The sequence below is a fragment of the Coccinella septempunctata genome, chromosome 7, assembly GCF_907165205.1.
Source record: "Coccinella septempunctata chromosome 7, icCocSept1.1, whole genome shotgun sequence".
In the NCBI taxonomy this organism is placed as follows: domain Eukaryota; kingdom Metazoa; phylum Arthropoda; class Insecta; order Coleoptera; family Coccinellidae; genus Coccinella; species Coccinella septempunctata.
This window is the reverse complement of record NC_058195.1, coordinates 14426686-14449205: the sequence shown is the minus strand read 5'-3', so window position 1 is coordinate 14449205 and position 22520 is coordinate 14426686. Positions and strand designations below refer to the sequence as shown.

The 22520-nt window shown below is 35.9% G+C and overlaps 1 protein-coding gene across 2 annotated transcripts in view; it reads right to left on the bottom strand.

The window, feature by feature from the left end:
- Window positions 1-292: 292 nt before the first annotated feature.
- The window catches only part of LOC123317073 (runt-related transcription factor 3), a 33878-nt gene continuing 11650 nt past the window's right edge, over window positions 293-22520 (bottom strand). For both annotated transcript variants that reach the window (XM_044903436.1, XM_044903435.1), the window contains exons 3-5: window positions 16115-16315; window positions 3666-3839; window positions 293-1330 (exon numbers count right to left, since the gene is read on the bottom strand). In XM_044903436.1, the coding sequence (XP_044759371.1) occupies window positions 687-1330; window positions 3666-3839; window positions 16115-16315 (1019 nt within the window). In that variant the 3' untranslated portion in view covers window positions 293-686. The remainder of the gene's footprint in view (window positions 1331-3665; window positions 3840-16114; window positions 16316-22520) is intronic.

Genomic DNA, 22520 nt, shown 5'->3' with positions numbered 1-22520 from the left:
TAAATTGTGATTATTTTAAACATTTCAACAATTATTTTTACACAAACATAATAGATCAATGTGAGTTTCGTCCAGTGCAGAACAAATTCAGCCATTTACAAATACGAAGTATTGGGAAAGTAATGTGGTCAATCTGATGATATTCGATGTATTCAATTCCAAAAGGAAAAACAATTCATGACCATTCATGTTGATTTTTCGAAAACTCACAGAAATATCAACAAATGTTTCAAATAACGTAAATGAATCATATTTTGAATGAAAATAAATTCTTCTAATCAATATGGCAATCCTCAGTACTAAAAGTAAATGTAATGTCTCTTCTTAGCACTTCTGTAAAATTGTCTTCATCTTGCTTTTAACCACTTGTATCTGGAATAAGTACAATGACCATTTCTTCACATAGAATCAGGGTTGGAGTTGGAGGTTGGAGGGAGTTGGACAAAAATTTCCAAATTTTATTTTATTTCATTGAAGAGATGGAAATATAATTTTTTCGTTTGATTTGAAAGCAAAGTGTTTCAAGAGGAATTGACGACTTGAATTTTGCACAACGTGTATTGTTTCAGGGACTGGCTATTGTAATAAACTGTATTTTGCCTTGCAAGAAAATCCAATAAGTGCTTCAGTCAGTTCACCGAAAATTTTTCACTGAACCTCACACATTTTCGTTTCGAAGTGAAACGTCAATACGGCCTCCATACATCAGAATTTTTGGACGCTAGATTTCTTGACATTTTCATCTCATCTCTCTCGCTGGAAGTGACCTCTTCTCTCTGCTTGATCAGTGTGATCGCTGCCTTTCTGGCTTTATTCGAACTAAGATTCACTACGACTTTGTCTTCGTCTTCCGCTTTTCTTTTCCCTTTCAACTCGATGGCCTTGAGCTCACTTCCCTCAGACGTATCAACATTACTGGAACTAGAATCTGGATTCTGGATCTGGACAATATCCCTCGGGGAGTGTTTGGAGGGAAGGGAGGCAGTGTTTCTGAACCCCATCCAACTCCAATCGTGTGGATAAAATTGGGAGTACAACCATTGGCTAGGAGGGGGCAGGAGGGGGGCATTCAAGAATAAACTAGCTGCAAGGGCGTTGTTGAAGAGTTGGTTGTTTGGCATCGGAGGAGGTACCATCCCAGAGTAGTTGGAGGTTGGTTGGGGTGATGGTGTGGGTGATCCAGTTACTGATATGTCGTCTTCTTTTGGCGATTCTGAACCTGTGGCGGTGGTGAGGAGTCCCTCTTGGCTAGGGGAGGCTTTTGGTGACGTGGTGCTGTGGGCGTTACTGCAGTTTATACTGATGGGGCCCAGGGATGTTGATGAAGGTTCTAAAAGAAATATTTTTAATTAGGTCAATCTGGAAATGAAACAGAACTTATTTTGAAGGGTCGAGAATATAATGAATCAACAATTTGATGATTTCATTCCTCTTTCAATTTAGTCAGAATGGGGCCCAAATCTAGGGCTTCGTGAAGCGATTACTCCACTATCAGATTTCTCTCTTTATTAAAAATAGAACAAGATCTAGGACTAAGGTTTCTTAAAACCATCTCCAGTGTGACAGTCTGCGAGAACGATAGAAGGTACCTCCCCAAAACTGCAGACGATGTGACGTCATTTCCATCTCAGAACTTCTGTAGTGTATCTACTCATTAAGGTCTTTGTTTTTGGAAAAGAAAACATGCAAATTTCTCTTTTACACGGATCAAGAGGGAAGGCCTACACGAATATGAATAAAGCAGAAGCATCGGAGGACACAATAGGAAGAGAGACAGAGAATTGATTTTGAATTGTAGAATTGAAGCCACAATGAAAATCTGAAAGAAGAGTTGGATAAAAATGAAGAAGATATGAATACACCACCTGACGTTGTGGAAATCCAGCCTTGCCTATGGAAGGCAGAGAGATATTCGAAGCTTTGAAAGCAAGAAAGACTCCAGGTGCAGACAAAATAAAGAACATCATCTTGAAGAAAATGCCAAGGAAAGGAATCACAGCATTAACGAACATAGCCAACGGAATCATGAGAACAGATCATTACCCCATAAGATGGGAAACTGCCGAAGTCATCATGTTCAACAAAAGAAAAGAGAAAATTTCCACAATCGGCTCTTGGTAAAATAATTGAAAGAGCCATAGCCAAGAGGCTCACAGAAGAAATTGAATACCCTATCTCTTACTTACAGTGCAATTTGGTTCAGGAAAGAACACTCGTTAGAACAACAACTATTGAGACTACTAGTATACATAACATAAGGATTCCAAAGTAAGGAAGGAACAGGTCTTATATTACTAGACGTCGCCAGAGCATTCTAAAGAGTATGCATCGACGGATTGATATACAAAAGTGAGGAACAATCTGAAAGACAAGAGCTTTTACTTGAAAGTAAACGATGAATGCTCAGCCATAAGATATCTGGAAGCAGGAGTACCCCAAGGATCAGTACTAGGACCCTCACTTCACAACATTTTTATCCCTGATGTACCGAAGAATCCAAGGAATATGCTTGCATTATACGCAGATACCAGTCCGACATAGCAATATAGAGGTTATACAACGAAGAGAACATGAAGCTGCTGATGAAATGAAAGACTGGTATAATGAGTGAAAAATTAAACCTAAGAAACAAATTAATTCAGATGCATAACATCCGCAGATAATTAAATCAACGAATGTTACGATCTAAATTGAACTAACAAACTACCATCGCTCGAAGTATTACCAGAATTTTCATTTCGTCGACAAAGAGTAGATGCTGACCATGGTTTCGGTCTTATTTGACCTCGTCAGAGCAACAAAACTCATTCGTCAACGAAATGCTATGAATTGCCGGCTCCTTTTATTCCATATCAGTAGCGGGTATGATGTATAAATACATCGTACCGACATCTGACAGAGAAACGGGAACCAACCCAATTCAATTTCCTAACTCTCAGAGCGAAGATAGCAGTATGCATCCATATGCTTTATTCCCATATTGCAGATATCCTATATTACGATAATTAAGCAAGGGAAAAAGCGCGGAAAGGTTCGGATCATGGCAGTTACCGATCTGCCTTATTAAACCTAAGGTCAAAAAAATTGAAGCAATAATATTGCAAACGAAAAGGCCGAGAGTAACTAGCAACTTAGAAATTTATGGAGAAGACAAAGGACTGTCTTGAAAGAGCCACATGGGCAATCGCAGTAAAAGCAATGTCAAGAGAACCCAAATAACAGAAAACAAGTTGCTACGAAGTGTAAGAGATGCACTCTAATTTGTTACTAACAGCTAAATACATCAATTCTTGGAATGGAAAACCGTCAGGGAATCTATGAAGAAAAACGCAGAGAAAGAGAAACATCTAGAACTCAGGAGACTGGTAGGTTACGACCCAGAGGAAGATAGAGGAATAATAAGAATTTACAGAAGTAGACCAAGGTACCAACCTAAGAGATATTAAAATAAAAACAGAAACTTTTTCAAAAAATCCAATGAAGTGATATCCAACAGAGGATGAAAACATGAGTCCAGCATGATATTGTGGAAGAAGTAATAAATCGATTAAAAGTCCAACGGTTTGTTGCCAGATGCCAAAAGCCAGTGGAGACCTCAGGAGAGGTAAGTCTTTTTGAAGGTTTCCCCCTGCTATATCGAAAAAAAAGTTTTTGGTCAAACTTACCACTAGCTATTCTTGGTGATGTGTTGATAGGCCGATCCAGATTTGCGAACATATGATGTGGAAAATGAGGATGATGATGAGGCATGAACTGTCCAGAAGGATATGGATGCCTCCCAGCCAAAATCGCCCATTCAGGAGGATGACCAGGAAGTCCAGCAAGATGGTGTGCTATTCCTGGAAAAGAATGAAATATGTGGTAATACAAAGGGTGTTCCTTTGGGTGTAAACTCTCAATTATAATATCTATGCCAAATTTCAGTTGAATATCGTGTGAAGTGTAGATACTATGACCAAAAGTTGAGAAACCCTGAATGGCCAACTACTGAGAAAAGTTACCCGTACTGTACCAGTGTTACACTGTTATCGAAAGTGCCAATTTATATTGGATCCGTCTTTTCGAATTGATGGAGGGTTCATGCAGATAGCGTGAACGCAATATGCCAATGAGATTGTTTCTTTCTTAGCTTTTAGTCTTCAGGCAACTAAACCGACCATAAGTGAGGTCTAGAAGTTTTTCAGCTGGTTAGGTTGTTCATGTTGGAGTTTTTATCTCTCCTCAGTGTTGATTCATCAGTTTCATGTTGTTTTCTATGTACCTAACATTTATCGTTTAGTACAGATCAACAGCAGAATATTTTCTTATGTAGAAAAATTTACCAGTTTTAACTCTTTTCTATTTAAACAGTAATAACTCATTTACAAGAGTATTGTACCATTTTGAAATCTGCAGAAAGGGCACATATTTTTGAAATAGTTGGCCCCCCAGGTTTTATGCGTTTTTTTTTCACAACAAACCAAATGAAATAATATTTATCGCATATCATTATGAAATTTCAAGTTGCGATTTTTTTTCAAGCAATGACAACAGCTTTCGATACGGTTTTAGGCATATATCTGGTAGTATTTCATGAAGAATATTTCAGCACGAGAAAGTGATATTCAAGGATGTATTGATATCGAGTTAGCCTAGACCAGTTCCAGACATGAAAAAAAAAATTGCGTTACCATAGCAACTAATAATAACTCGTTAGAAGTGTCAGTGTGAAGTTTGAGGTCAAAAAGGTAAACCAGAGTTACGCAATAAATTAAATGAAAGAAATTGTGAAAATCGAAAAATTGGAGCATCGAGCCTGTATTTATAAGGGTTGAGAGGTGAACAGATTTACGAAGATATGCTTAATACCCTTGGTGATCAATGTCTTTCGTATGCGACCGTGAAAAATTGGAATGCAAGCTTCAAAAGAGGTGAATTTTCAATTGAAGATGATGACTGATCGGAAAGGTCAGTTTCTGTGTCAGTCTCCGAAAATATCGATGGAGTTCATGACATGATTTCATCAGACCGTCAAATGGGCTAAAACGAATATTTGAGGCACTGAATATTTCATACAAACGCGTTCATCATATAGTTCACGTCAATTTGGACATGAGAAAAATTGCTGTAAAGTGGATCCCCAAATGTTGAATGTTTACCAAAAGCGTGCAAGGGTAGAAGCATCGAGTTCGATCTGTGCTGGATTTGAAAACGATGTAGACTTCTTAAACCGAATTGTTACTATGGATGAGACTTGGGTACATTTCTACGATCCAGAAACAAAGCAACAATCGATGGAATGGCGACAATGTTCTTCAAAACCTAAGAAGTTTCGTATCCAAGAATCTGCTGGAAAAGTTCTTGCTTCAGTTTTCTGGGATTGCCACGGAGTATTCATGATTGATTTTTTGGATAAGGGTTGAATAATAACCGGAGATTTTTATTCGACATTCTTGACCACTATACAGGAAAAAACTTCAGAGAAAAATCGCGGAAAGCTATCCAAAAGTGTTTTGTTTTTGCAGGACAACGCCCCTGCACACCCCCCTTATTCACCAGATTCATCCGACTATCACCTCTTTCCTCAACGGAAAAAAAGTTTGAAGTATTCAATTAAGAGGAGAATATGTTGAGTAATAAAATATTTTGACATTGAAATTTTATTTGGTTTTATAGTAGGCTAAGAATTCTTCAATATATACTCGTATTCAATTTATTAGTTAACGTGGACCCCAGTAACTTAACTCGGTGTTGAAAAAAACCGTTATTTAAATGAAAATAAATTTTCGCAGGAGATTCTCTTAGTATTTTTTTTCAGAATGCTCAATAGGTATTCTACAATTTGTTTCCATTTTTTCATGTGACACTTCATGTATACTCAAGGCTGTAGTCTAAGTCAGGGTGTTTAGGAGTAATGAGATCAAAATTTGTGACAGAAATATCAGTGACACTTTGTATACTCAACAATATTCTGGACTGCAGAACTCTATTTGAGGTACTGGTTTGGGGAAAGTAGTGTTGCAACAGCTTGGGAGTCTTTCTTCTTGGTCAATTCAAGAACTCAAGATTAATCCGAAATGAAGCGAAATTTTCATGAAAAGTGAATATGAACCATTTGGATAATATTGATTCCTCGTTTTTAACGCCATCGAATAAATGAAACAAAAATTGAATTATTTTTTGCAGAATAATCGCGTTCACATAATTCTAAAAATCCGTACGACAATTTCCAAACGAAATCCACTTTCTTCTGACCTACTTACATCGTGCAACTCGAATTTTTCCTGATTGAAGCAGGACCGAGAATCAATAAACGAAATGACTACCCTAACAATTCCGTAGGAACCAGCATCCCTGCGACGAGTGCATTTGACTAAAAATCAATATAGAAATAGAGCCAAACATTTCGTAATTGCGAATAGGGGAGACATAAAACCCACCCAAGTGGGCCCAAAGCGGCTTGAAATAGTAACCGAGAACGTGGCATATAATATTACGGCGGCCCTGCTCGTTTGCCGGCATGGTCTCAACATCTGGCAGGACGAAAGGTAAAGGGTTGATTCTAAGACGCCTCATTGGTTGGGTGGGGCAGCCTCAAACCTCATTGGCCCGCCACAGGACTGCTGCTAACCTTTACTATAAAGATCTATACCGAGATCCTGGGCAGGATCCTAGTTTGGAAGATTGCTCGCAGGAAATATGGGATCGCCGGAAGTTGTAAGCGAATTTAATAACATCGTTCCACACTCTGGAATCATGGGGGCTGGTTATTATTTCAATAGGATAGGGTTATTTTGGAGTGACGTAAAGTCGATTCCGCCGACTTCATACACTCTTGAAGCTGACATCCAGGGATTTGTACTTCAACTCAATTCATCTCTCATTTTCTATCGATTAAAATCGAAGTTTTTTTATTTCACCATGAAAAGCTCAAATTTTCAGTTCAAGTTCTATAATAAACTGAAAATACAAATAAAATATGGTGCAATATTTTGATGATATATTTGTAATTTGGTAATATTTCAGAGAAAAGACAGATAAATTCTTTGCACTCAAAATTGCAGCTGCAAGTAAAATTCGTATAGCTATGATATAATCCAACCTTCGCTGGAAGATAGAAAGTGAAGAAGAAAATTTCATTCTTCAATATTTTTATAAATGTGGGTGTTTCTTTTGATTCTCGCAAGGAGCGTCATACCTTCAAAACTCATCCAATATAGTTCGGGAGCCCAAGAGGGATATTTAGGAATTACTCAAACGTGACAGATTAATATGAGATATCTTTGACCCTGTAGAGTACCTCTACCGAAACCTGGACCTGTATATGGGGGGAATTGTCTAGGACAGCCTGTCAGAATAGTGAAAAAAACGAACATTGTGTGTCAGATCAAGATATATGTGGTTCATTACATGTTGAAAAGTAGATATTCTCTAAATCTGACAATTTAAGCATGACGAAAATGTGTTGGAGGGCGCCAAACTTGCAAAGAAAAACGACACGTGTACATTCTCGAGCTCGGTGGCTTTTTTTCTAATTTTGAAGCTACTTATTCAGGAATAACGGAAAACATGTAGTCTGACAGTTTCAGCAAGCCGAAACAATAAAAGTTTGCAGTAAAGGTCACAAATATCAGTTTTTTTGAATTATCTCCTCTCCTGGGCTTCAAACTGTTTTCGCATTTATTATAAAAGTTGTAGGGCATAACATTTTCTACAAATTTTGTCCGAAGTAATTTTTTCTACGTTTGAACATTTTCGGAATATATGGTGATGAATGTACATTAGACCGAGTTTTTACGTTGACCTTGGCGTTTCGCATGTGTGGCTAACCTCCTCGCCCTTATCGCCCTGTAACTCAAAAACGGTTAAGAGTAGGCAAAATTGCTTTACACAAAAGTCGTATAGAATTTCAATAACTGCGACTTTCATAATTAATACAGAAACGATTAGAGGTACAGGAAGGCAGATATTAAAAAAAAAAATACCTTGTTATCATCTTCAAACAATCAGATTAAGAAAACCCCCCCTGATTAGTGTCGGATTAATGGGTCACGTCTGCAATACCGAGATTAACCATCTGTATGAAAATCTGACACGCTTGAGTATGTACAAGTCACGAATTTTTTTGCATTTTCAAAGGACCGCTGTAACCTTGCGTCACGTCCGAATTGTCAGTCCCCTTCTTCTGGGCCCAGTTAACATAACACTGAAAATCTGACACTCTCGAAAAAAAATTTAGAACTTTCAACTCTTCCGTACAGCCAGCCCCACCACGCAAACTGTCAGTTAAACATTAATTTATTATCAAAGACACTTAGGGCATATACATACAGTATATAAATCTGACACGCTCGAGTATATACACCTGACGATTTTTTTTTCACATCTTCGAAAACCTACAGACGCTCTCCCCACCACTGAAGGTGCATACATTTTTTTTCTTTCTCCCATCTAATCTTCAAAATCCACTAGTTCTCCACCACGCTCGAGTAAATCCCTATTTAGCATCGTCGGCTCCCCAACTAATAGTGACAAATCTCGATCAGAGTTGAAAGAAGAAATATATCAATTGTAATTATTCACCTATAGTCATTAATAAATTAGAAATGAGTTTTGAATTAGTCAGAGAACTGACACGAGTTCCAAAATCTTAATTGCTAAAATTTCGAATTTCCTTGTGTTAGTTAATATAACATGATAAAACCGAAAATGACATTACCAAACATGATGTAACCCAATATAACAATAATCAACATGACACATGACATTCCGAACAAGAAATAACCCAGCATGACATAACTCAACATGACATAACCCAACATGACATAACTCAACCTGACATAACCCAACATGACATTCATTTCGGTGCGTTTTACATTTATTCTATGGCCTACTTGTGTCGAGAGTGCTTTAATGCTTAATTCTGAAGCTACTTCTATGATCGAAGAAAAACACAAAGAAAACACTAGAATAATCCCAAACGCGATAATCCACCCCAAAATAATAACGAAAAGACGCTAAAATAATGACTTATCCCGAATAAAACTGCTCGGATAGAAGTAAATGGTCCAATTCGGCAGGGTTGGGGCGGAAACTCAACGGATCCATTCACAATTAAAGTAGCCCTTAAAGATAAGCCGAGGGCGTAAAAAACATCCCTTTACAACTGAAAAACTTCGTTAGGATCCCTCGAAGAAAAACTCCGCTAAAGCTGCTGAGACGGTGTTAACAATACCGGGGATTTTTAGGGAGTTTCCGTATAGATTTCGGGACGCTGATTGCAGAAGTAATGAGGGAAAGAACGGCATTTATCTTGGAGGACTTAGGTGTTTCTGAGCGATTATCCAAACCCTTTAGGATGGGGCTGGAGACTAATACGACGGAAGGGTATTAATGGGGTTACAGTTAAGGGCGACATAAAATTGCATGGATTCGCCTGATACGTCTTCATCGGGGGTTCAATGGATTGCTCGCAAAAAGCAGCATTTAAGTTTATTAGATGGGTGGAGGTAAATTTTATGCCACTTCATAATCATTGGCTAATTGTGGGAAATTGAATATTCGAAAATTACTTCATCATAGGAACAAGGTGTATACAACAAAGCCTTTAAATCTCGCACCAAGGGAAGGTTATTAACCTAGTACAGTCAGATAATTATTGTGGCATCAACCAAATGACGTAAAAGTGTTTTTCATGCGGTGTTACCCAAGAGGACTAAATGTTTTTACTCTTGAAATATCGAATCTTGTAAAACTCACTTTCAACTTTGGACAGGTATGAGGCTCTTACAATTAATCTCTACATATTGAGGTTACCAGTTCTTGAGGACAACTAGCTAAGAAAGATGAATTTGACAAAGAATAGATTGGAATAATAGTTGAATATCAAATAACGAGGTATTTCAAGAAACGAGAGGAAGATTGTTTTTATCACCCTCCGCACAAATTCACAAAGCATTCATTGATGCGCCATCTATGGAGGGGAAACTCAATTGCTTTGCATCTCGCATGAACAGTGAGCAAAAGCGGAATCGGTTACTTTGCAAGTTCATATGAAGGGGTTTATCGATTTATTTAAACCCTTCCAACGCCAATTACAACGCTGTAAGGTAAGGTAGAGCCCTTTTCTATAGAGTTTAATCATTCAAATTCATCGTCTCATTAAAAAGATGCATTTTGAACGATGAATTAAATTATTGGGTAAACTCAAACCAATGTGGAAAATATTGACATCAGGACCTTTTTTTAGATGTGGTAATCAGATAGGTCACCCATACAGATATTGAACTCATCTAACGCTGCTTGGCATCATTTAAAATAAAAAGTTGTTGGCCATTCGAAAACACAGATAAGATTAAGATGAATACCTGTATTTAGCTCTTAAATTACGCATTGAAGGTTTGAACATCATCTGCCGATAGTTTCTGAGATTCAGAATGTTTTTGACCATTTTTTTTAATCATACTGTCCCACAATCTTCGGTATCGGTACTTCACAACCAGTTGCAATTCAAGTAGATTCGAAGTTTTTCAAATATTCGAACCCAATCTTTTTCATTTGAGGCCATTTTCGGCTAAAATTCATACAGACATTGAGGTAAAATGTTTTCCACTAATTTAGTAGTTATGAAATCAAATTTGTAAAGGGTGAGTCTTTGACTCGTGCAAATATTTCAACAGTTGATTCTTGAGGTAAAAAGAAATACTTTTTTTCTTTACCATTTTTACGAATCGACTCGATTTAAAAGATACAGGCTGTTGAAAAACCATAAAAAATCTCACAAACAGTCTTATCGAATGAAATGAATTTCGGAATATACTTTTTCATTTATCTGATGAATCTTTTTCGAACACAAGATATCACCCACGTCTTCCAGTTTTCTCATTATGACCATTGTGTACCATAAAAATACCAAGAATTCAAAAAACCCACCCAAACTAAGTTGGACGCTATCTAATGAATATTTGAACGTTTTGTAAAATAAAAGTATTGTTCATATTTTCTCGTATAGTGCGCCATTTTTGAGTAATTGAATGTTCAAAAATCAGAAAGTGTCTGTGAAATTTGAAAAATTGGTACTTTGGCTGAATACAATTCTGTTGTATTCAGCTCACTCTGTTTAAAAGATCTAAAGATGTGTAGTGTCACAGAATTAGCTAGTAAGTCTGAAGGTAATTTTGTTCTTTCAGTGGTGGCATAGCACCTTATGAAAACTTAAAATGGCTATATCTTTTTAACAGGACCGAATCGGAAAAAATGGTAAAGGAAAAAACGACCTCAAGAATCTACTGTTAAAATATTTGAACGTGCAAAATATTCGCCGTGTATGGGTAGGTACATGTGTAAAACAATAATTGCGAAAAAAATTAAGGACTAAAATCCACACTATCAAAGTATTTTGGATCTTTCAGCTCCTGTCTTGATACAGCCGCCTAAAGATGTCACGTGAAATGTAATTTTTAATATTTTCTCAGGAATTAGAAAACTGATAGAAATGAAATTTCTACGTACCTACTCATAATTTTTTTTCTCAAAAACCGTAACTTTCAGCAATAAATTACAATAAACATTTTTTGTTCAAAATGAATCGAGCAGAAAAAGATTCCGACCGGACAAACTGAAATGTTTGATTTTGACTACGAATTTTCCACCTATGAGCTTTATTCAATTGTTTCTGATATCATTTTTATTCCGAAATTTGGAAATAACAAACATTTAGACAAAATTATAACACATAAACTCGCTTCAGTAGTAAAATTCATACCGGTAGATTCGGGTGACTTGGAACAGTCCTGTAACTTGGGACAATTACCCCCCTTGCAGATTTTTGTTTCCTACCCTTTATGAGTGAAGAAAGAAACTTATAAGATAGCGTCTTTTCGGTTAGTTCAACAATTAATTCCTGTTGAGTTTGCCGTGACCAGAGCGTTTGAATTTACAGGAAGAATTAACGAATTCAGGAGATTAAAAGCGCGTTTTTTTATGGGCCTTATACTTTCTATACATGTGTTTCACTTTGTGCAAGGCATTGGCAGCAGGAAATATGCCGATTTTTCGCAGGATATTTATTTACGTTATTCCCACAAATAAATCACCAAAGAATGAAAGAAATCAAAGTTTTCTTGTTTTGTTTAGTTTTTTTATTTGAGTTGCAATATATTTACTTTCGCTGTAACAGGAGTTAATCATTTAATTTCCTCACCGAATTTCAACTATATAATCACAAATTCTAATTGTTCAGAACTATACACCATCCCAAGTTACCTATTTCATTTGAGAGTTGAGATATCAATAGATTTTTACTTGTGTCCCAAGCCTTCCAAATAGGTGGGTGACTTGGAACACGTATATTTAATTTTTTTTTTCAAAATTTATATCCGAATTCTGAAGCATGGTATATATTCTAGTTAATAGTCTGAGTCATTAAGCATATTCGAACCTCTTTCTCAGATAAAAGTAGGTCACCATTTTGAAAATATGACAAGTTGAAATCAACAATCGTCCCAAGTCACCCGAATCTACGGTGTAGAGAATATAAGATTTTTCTCGAAATTCGATGGATCTTCAGGATTTCGCTGTATAATAAACATTAAACAAAAACGCTTGCCTAAATGTCAAGGTGAACTCAACCCCAAATCCCATCCACATACGACAACTTATCTCCTTAACAACAGATTGCAACATCAATTTCTACTTATACAGTTGTACCATGACATCTTTACGATTGTTATATCTCTATCATTTGCCGAATACGATCGAGTTGATAGTTGAATTTGAGTAGGGCAATATAACAACCTCATTATTCCGTAGCTAGAGCTTGGCATATTCTGGAGATAAAGGTAATATTCTAATCTGGCTGCCTGGAGGGATGATAACTTGCCCTTTGTTCAAGCTCACCTATCGCTCTGGAGTGTAATCCCCCTGTTAATTATATCTCCTAATTACCAATTAAAGTGACACGGTTGAGATGAGATGATTAGTTTCAATTAGTCAAACCGGTGCTACTTCGTGAACGACTACATTTTGATTGTTTTTCACTGAATTGTTGCTGGAGTTGAAATTCAGTTTTTCGGGTCATGTTCAGGAGCTGATGAGCATCGACTGCTATAAATAGATAGAGAATACCGCTATATCGAAAAAACAAATAGGTAGCTATTTTTTGCAACACATTTAGATGGACTGACTGCATGTTGTTTACAAAAACAGCTTCATTCCAACATTAATTTTCAACATTTTCCCTTCTGTAATATAGAAAGTTGAATATTAATCAGGGTGGAAAATGTCAATCCTTCAGTTGTTCTTCTTGAAATGTCCTATATCCTTAGGTATGGTAGGAACAGACCAGAAGTTTAATTACGACGAAATATTATCTAATTCAAATTGCATGGTTGCAACTGCCGCCTAAGGTTAGTTTTCCTTGCAACGACTAACACGGCTCTCGACAAACGACGATCATTTAAATGCTATAGTCTGTTTTCGAAGAGTATGAATTGACGTCATGAACGGCGGATCTGTCATGCCAACAGGAACCACGTTGGAATTCGCACAAAACCGAGCGATTTCTGAGAGTTTATGTTTTTAACACTGTGCAACGTTGCCGGTGCGCTAGCCATTTGACTCAATCGTTTTGTTTTGATCAAAGATTTAGGTAAACTCCCTAAACTTTGGTTTTGGCTGTTTTCGATTAATATTATTTGTAAATGGGGATGATCCCGTAAACATGTTATATTAATTGTAATATTAACTAAATAAATAAATAAATATACAAATTTTCAATAATTTTTAAATTTCTTTCTTGATTTTTCCTACTTTTAAATGAATAACCTCTGATATATCTATGGGAGATGAATCCCCAACTTAAGGGTCCTGTAGCTTTCCTCGAACAACTGAAGATCAGAAGAATCATCGCTTGTAAGACCGAACCTTGTCGAAAGACCCTCCCGATCAAAAGCAAGATTTGGAATATTATTAATTTCAATATTGAAGGAATTTCTGACGACGAGAGTGATTAAGTGATTATTCATAAATTCGTCAGAAGATTTTTGAAGCAGAGATGATATTTTTCACAATGCAAATGGGGGACAGGTTATGTACCTATGATTTATTATTTTTTCTTCAGTTATCATCACATTTTCGAATCAATTTGATGAAGGCTGTATTATTCACTCTTTCTTTATCGGTTTTTGTTCTAGTTTTCTGTTTTAGATATAATTCACAAATGGAGATTTTTATGTCAATGGAAAAAGAGCAAGTATTAAAAGCCTATTCTATAAACAAATTTATCATCACTACACTACTCACGGGGAGAGGGTTTTTTCACTGAGGTTTTTCCCTAAACACTTGTAACATACTCCGAATCGTATGGTACCCCGTTATACTAACCTTTTCTAAAACTTATACATATATGCTATATTGTTTGATAAATAAAAATGTCATTCAAAAGACATGGCTGACATTCAAAAGAATACATAAGCTTATATTTTTCATTGGTTTTTCACAATCAGTTTTTCCAGAACTACCAAATTTCATATTGAGTTCCGTTTCGATTCCTAAGAAAACATGCCCAAATTTTATTAAATCAAGCTCGAACTTTATGACAACTTCATTATTGAATTATTATACGAAGAAGAATAAACATAATAATGAGGAACCATTTGTGTCTCTTGCAGCTGTATCAGGGATCATTCATTTCATAACTCCCTAACCTATAAGTTTCGAATGTCTACAAAAGTTTCATTACACTTATTTCTTTCAGTTTTGCTTTTGTTATATCGCAAATTTTTGTAAGTCTGTCGTTTAAACGAATTTTGACCCTGTTTATAGTATCGAAGCCTTGTACTTTTATAATGGGATGTTAAAAAAAAATAGGAAGTGTGAACGATGATGTTCAAGCTAAGCAAAGAATAATGAAGTGGAAAAGTTAAGTGCAACAAAAGTTGATTAGTTTATTCGTTGGGAAATTGAGTAATATTAAAAATGAAAAAAAAATAATTAATTTAACCCTCTTGGAAGGTCCTGGTTGAGGTTCGTCCTCAAGTAGGTCGAGTGTACCAACAATTTTATTTATAATCTCACACGTTCCTAAACGACAAAGGTACTGCATTATACAGGGTTCCCCATAATAGGCTGCCCATTTTAATATTTGAATTAAAATTTTGTTAGTTAAAAAAAACAACTTTTTATTATACTAAATTAAGGTAAGCGTCCATGGTACGCAACGCACGGATCGCATTAAAAGGAATAAGCGATGAATCCGGGCAGTACGATACGTATCAGTGGACGCACTTATATGAGTTTTTATACAAAACATTATAAAATACTAAGGATAAATTCAGATGCATACCACCCGACGATATGAATATCGACGATGGCAAATTGGCTAGCTCAATTCAGATCGTAACACTTGTCGATATTCATATCGTCGGGTGGTATGCATCTGAATTTATCCTTATTATTTTATTCATTGCCTCCCCGTTTAGGCGTGAGCATTCTTCATTATTATAAAATACTTTCGATGCGATCCGTGCGTTGCGTACGATGAGGAACTGAGGACGCTTTCCTTTACAGCTAACTCTTTGGGATTTATGATAATTTATAAATATTTGGCTAATATAATTCTAACATTTAAAAATCACTTCAACACATTTTTCAATAAAAAAAAGAGTGATTCATTACACGGCGTAGCAAAAGTTCGTATATTTCTTCAACTTCTTCACGAATTCTAATTTTGAGTTCCTCGATTGTACCTGGACGACTCGCAATTACTTTGGCTTTCAAATATCCCCACAAGAAAAAATCCTAACTTCTTCTATCGAATTGCTTCTTATTATGTTAGTTTCTATACAAAACACTCGTTGTTGTTCTGATATTCTGATTATTCTGAAGTTATTTCTGCTTGTCACAGATACTCTGTTTTTTATAAGGATAATGTTAAGTTTCGTTCATTTTCTGTATGGACAAGAAATTAAGGTGGAAGTGGCAGTTCAAAGTTCTCTGATACCGAATGAGAATAATTGCTGATGAAGTTCATTGAAATGTAGGTAAAACTTATTCAATTTGGTCATTTCAATTCGTCGAATTTTTTCACCGTATGTGAGTATGCATACATGCATGTAGAAAGAAGCCTTCAACTCACCATTCAATTTGAAGGGAAGACTGCCAGTCAAAGGGTCTGGGGCAAAAGGTCTGGGTCCAAAAGGGAAATGGTGAAACCCTTGCTGTCGCATCTTCGAACGTGGCTCCCTTGGCCCATCAACAGTCACTTTTATTGCCTTACTAAGAGTTGCAATTTGGGGTGGTGAGGTGGAAAATATGATGGTCAATGTGAAGCTCTTCCCTGCAAAGAAAATGAATATATATTGAGGTGGAAACGATCCTTCGAAAAATTAAAAGAGAAGGTTTATATAAGTCATTTCACATAATGAATTTATTCAGTGCTTAGGCACCTTTACACGAACGCTCTTCTTTGTATTGATATAAAACAGTTTGCCCTACCAAGGAATCCAATAATCGGCTTTCGGGGTCTTCAAGAAGTGTATCAATACCACATATACGTTTAAGGTTTCCCCTATCAGTATATTTAATTCGAAAGCACGCAAGGAGTATCGGTTTAGAAGAAATTAAATAAGATAATTGGAGAATTCGACACAAGCATTGTATTTCGTTCAAATACGGTACCATTACAATTCTGTTCATTGAGGTTGAAAATAGATAATTTTTCTTGTCTAGGGAGATGGCTCATGTCTAGTTAAGAAAGATTGAAAAAGGAAATCGCAAATAATGAAAAATTGAAGAAGAATCTTTTATTTATAAGAACAACTGAAATCAACCTCCGATTATCGAAAGACCCTAGCAACCTTCCTAAAAGGCCTACGACCAAAGATTATAGAGTAGTAAGACAGGAAACGCCCTCATATCTCTAGTATTAAAAACCGACTACAGTTTGGTCAGTGAAAACACGTTTGACAATGAGATGGCGCTGAAAACGCACTGTCAAAACAGAAAAACTTTTTAATAACAGTTTTCTGTTTTATAATTGAGGGGCGCGAACTTCGAATTCTATTGTATTGAATTCCAATATCGACTTTGTTGAGACCAGAAAACATCCTGAGCGACAAAACAAAAGTATAGTTTTGCTTTGTAATCAGGACGTTTGAACATTGTTTGGAATCAATTGATATCAATGAAAAACGCTGTTGAATATGCTATATTTTTATTTGCAATTTATAAAAAATTCACAAAATTGGAAATTATGGACAATAAATAAAGCTTTGACTAGGGCACAAAAGAATATGGTGATCTGCTATAAGTCGAAGGTGTTATTTCTGTGCAATAGGTTGTTTTGAATAATTAAACTTAGTTGAATTTGTGATATAAACATATATCCGAAATTAATATGAACCAATATTTAATATACCATCATAGCATACACATTCCAGTTCTTTACATATATAGGTATTATTTATAGAAACCACACTAAAAAAAAAACCTTACAAGATAGAGATGACCTGAATATCAGTATTGTTTCTTGGTGCTTTTTTATGATTTCCTTATGATATGGTCTCTTTATAACACAATATACAAATTGATTAATGAATGAACAAAACACTCACAGCAGGTTTCATAAAACTTTGTCTTCCCAAACAACAATTTGACGAGCAATTTGACAGTCACTCGTTTTCCAAATCCAAATAAATAAAACCTCTGCATTTCTGAATATATTGAGAGAGTAGCAATTGAGAATCATTGAATGGATTTACAAAGGTCATAATTCTCCCTTGATAAACCGTTCATACAAGGGATGCTTTGGAGCAATGAAAATTTGAATCAATGAATGACCGATTCACCTGTTACCAGTTTTGAAACATTACGCTTCCATTTTCCTTAGTTAATTAAAAAATTAATCTCGGAAAATTCATTTTATTATTTGATCCACAGATCTTCACCATTCAATAATTTTCGAACAATATTTTGGGTTTTTTCACCGAGAAATAAGACGAAAAAATTCAATTATCAGCAACTAGAACGAGCTAGATAAACAAAAAGCGGTACAAAAATCAAAACATTCAAAACCTCTTTGATCAAATGGACATCTGAAATCTTTCAAAATTTCATATGTTTCTGCAAATGGCACTCAAATTAATACCAGTCTTAGCGTCTTAAAAACACGCTTGGCACACAGATGGCGCTTTAGTCGCCTCTTTTCCAATCTTTCTACTCTATAATCTTTGCCTACGACGTTATCACTTATTGTGATCCTAGTCCAAATCGAAATTATCGTGTCCCTTCTATAACCTCGCTTCGAATTAGCCATCACGTAGATTTCATTTCTTGCCTAAATTCGTATAAATCTACAAAAAGACAAAAAAACTGTGCGAACAGACTTATAATTTATTAGGGCTAATTGTGACTGTGTGCCCTCATGTGAATGCGTATTTCTTTAACCTGTACTATCTCAAGAAACATCCGTAACAATCATTTTGTTCTTATTTTGAAGCTAGTAATTCAAGAATAAAGGAAAAAATATAAGTCTGAATAATGAGAATCGATCAAAAAGGTCACAAAAATAAGTTTTCTTGAATTATGTTCCCTGCTGTGCTTCAAATCGTTTTCGCATTCATAATTAAAGTTGTAGAGCATATCATTTTGAGATATATATATATATATATATAGCAATCAATGTCCATTAGACTAGGATTCTATACACCTTGCCTTTTGCATGTATGGCTAAGAACCTCGCGCTCATCACCCTCTATCTCGAAAACAGTTGAGAGTGTAAAAATTGCTTCAGACAAAAGTTGTATAGAATTTTATTATCTACAACTTTCATAATGAAAACGAAATGATTAGAGGTACAGGTAGGGAGATATTTGAAGAAAAAATGCATTGTTCTAATCTTCAAACTGTCAGATAAAGAAAACCCCCCTGATTAGTGTCAGATTAATGGGTCAACACGTCTGAAACACCGAGAATAACCCTCATAAATATACAGTATCTTAATCAGACACGCCCGCGCATGTATACCTGACGATTTTTTTTAAATCTTTGAAAACCTGCAGACGTTTTCCCCACCACTGGAAATATACATCATAGAACCTTTTTTTCCTTCTAGCATCTAATCTTCAAAATCCACTAGGTCTCCATGACTCTCGAGTAAATTTCAATTTAGCATCTTGGGCTCTCCAACTACAGATATGCTGTAGTGAGCTTTTTCCATCAGAAAAAAGTGCCACACATAAGGGTGACATTGTTCAAATGGAAAATTATTTTGGATTGAATTGAAAATGTTGAAATTAGTTATCCTTGAATGTTAGATATATGCCATCGCTGACGACTATATAGCACTTTTCCAGCCTGAAATCAACAACTTCATACACTACTTATTTAGAAAAAAAATCGATATTTTTTCATCATTTCTTCGTTATATAGGAATAAATTTTACACCAAAACCTACTCTGATAAATTCTTGACCCTTTATTGAAATTCCCATCAACATCAACATCTAGTTCCGGAGTTATGAAAAGACAGATATACAAATACACGGAATTTCACGTTTATAATATCAGTGAGGTTTTCGAACCAAACACTAAAAAAAGCATTTTAATGGATTAGGCTTCATAATCATATAATAAAAAATGTACATATATGGCAATGAAAATTGGTTACATTCAATTAACCTTGACTGCGAACATTTTTCGGCTCCCACAAAATGCATTAACTTTTCGATCGATTCACCGCTGCATGTCGTCCTGTACCACTCGCAGGAACGTAACACCATCCGTATGATTCTTCTTCTTAGTCTGTAAGACTTTATGAATATTTCCTATAGCAATTTCATTTTTACGGTTTGCAGCCAACACAAGGGAGATAAGAGGTTGAGGGAGCCACAACATTATTCTCGGCAAAATATGGGGATCTCCATGAATAAAATCTTACATTACTCGGCATTATATACGCCAATCTTCCCCTGGTTAGTTCGCCGTGTTTACTTTTCGTTATTTTGAATTTTTTCATTGTTATATCTCCATCTTTCAGCCCGGCAGTTATATATAATGGAGTACAGGATTCACTTCGGTTTTTTTTTAAAACAACGTAAGTAGGTACGCGTATTCCTTTCGCGAAGCTTTATTCTCTGTATGGAAGGTCTAGATATTCAAATGACGGGGATTTTTAGTGCAATCCCAACCAAAAGGAAAAATTGAACTGATGTGGAAGATACTGGCGAAAATTCATAATTAAACTAGAAAGAGAATGACACGATTTGCACTAGGATACCTTGAACCACCTGAAGAGGCTATTATCGCAACGAAACATTTGTGAAAATTATGTTTCTAGTTCTACAAGGAAACGTCTCATTTTAGTCAGACGATATTAAATTTCCTCTAATATCATATAGGTACCGGTAGATTCGGGTGACTTGGGACAGTCCTGTAACTTACCCAATTACCCCCCTTGCGGATTCCTTTGTTTCTTACCATTTATGAGTGAAGGGACAAACTTATAAGATTGTGTAGCGTCTTTTCGGTTAGTTTAACAATTAATTCCTTTTGAGTTTGCCGTGACCAGGGCGTTTGAATTGACAGGAAAAATTAACGAATTCAGCAGAGTAAAAGCGCTTTTTTTATGGCCCTTATACTTTCTAGTGTCCTGTACATGTGTTTCACTTTGTGCATGTGTAATTTTTTTTTTCTGGATACGTGGGATATTGGGATATTAGATATGTCATGAAACAAGGTTGTTCACAAATCAAACGGATCTCATTCATTTATTTGGTTGTTTCATAATGTGACTTGTATTGGGAAAACGCCGAATAGATATACAAGCGGCGCATTGGCACCAGGAAATATGCCGATTTTTCGCAGGATATTATTATTTACGTTATTTCCACAAAGAAATCACCAAGAATGAAAGAAATCAAAGTTTCCTTGTTTTGTTCAGTTTTTTTACATTTGAGTGGCAATATATTTACTTTCGCTGTAAAAGGGGTTCACCATTCAATTTCCTTACCGAATTTCAACTATATAATCACAAATTCTTCAAAACCATACACCGTCCCAAGTCACCTATTTCGTTTGAGAGTTGAGAAATCAATAGATTTTAACTTGTGTCCCAAGCCTCCCAAATCAGTGAGTGACTTAGGACAAGTATATTTCATTTTTTTCAAAATTTACATCCGAATTCTGAAGCATGGAATATATCCTAATCAATAGTCTGAGTCATTAAGCATATTCGAACCACTTTTTCAGCTAAAAATAGGTCAACGTTTTGAAAATATGACGAGTTGAATTCAACAATCGTCCCAAGTCACCCGAATCTACGGCATTTTCTTGAATGACAGTTTTTCACGAGAAAGACGTTTCACCAAAAATTAGTTAAGAAATCTTCGATGGAATAGATCTCAATACGAACCTGGATCAAGAATGATCTGCTTTTTTGGATCACCACGAGATCAACGTGGAATCGAGAGAAATACTTACCCCCGGCTTCACAAAGCTTGATCGGGAATCAACGCTTGATTTACGGATAAATGTCAATTTGTTTTCAATCGATAATTCAGTCATGAGCATTCAGAATATCATTCCCCCATCAATCTATATACGTCCATTCAATGATTCTCTATGTGTAATACTCACTCATGTGAATTTGGGTACTCCGATTTAACAAAAATCCTCGGATCGATTCTAAAATCTGTATATTTTGCACTACAACCAAAGAGGTGAGATAATGTCACAAAAATTAGCTCCAAACGCTTGCAAGAGCAGCGCTCGACATCAAGTAGCAAAAAGTATCAGTCGAGGTAAAATAGCAGTCGAGGCAAAATAGCAGTCGAGGCAAAGTAGCAGTCGAGGCAAAGTATCAGTCGAGGCAATGTAACAGTCGGACAATGTAGCAGTCGAGGCAAGGTAGAAGTTGAGGAAAAAAAGCATTCGAGGCAAAGTAGCAGTCGAGGCAAAGTAGCGCTCGAGGTAAAGACTCGCTCGCGAGCGAGGGGGGAGGCAAGTAGCGTCGGATGTGATCTAAACTCGACCACACTTTCAAGCGTTTGAAGCAACTTTCAGTTGAATTTTTAAGACACTTTCAATTCCTCAAGTGAAATCTGAAATTGCACAAATGATAGATATTTATCTTGTCCTTCGAATAAACATCAAAGCATCGGATAAGAAGTATTCATCTCAAATCATATATACGTAGATTTGGTTTTCTATTTTTAACATGAGATCAAAAAAGATACCATCAGTATTAAGAATAAAAAGGTTTTTTTTCCACCCTTAGTACAAGACATAAAAAAAGTTGAATAAAGTTTCGTATTCCAGTGATAAAAGTGCATGTGGAAAGTTTCTATAGTATTCAGATATTTTCGGAATTGACAAAGTTATGGCACATTTTCTAAATCGACAAAATATCACAATTGGGTTATATCTTTAAGACAAATGAAGATATCGTGAAGCAGACTTTTCACAAAAATCGAATCCAGGACTCCTTTCAACGTTTTATCCATCTGGTCTAAAAGTACCAGAAACATCCAAAATCAAGAAATTTGG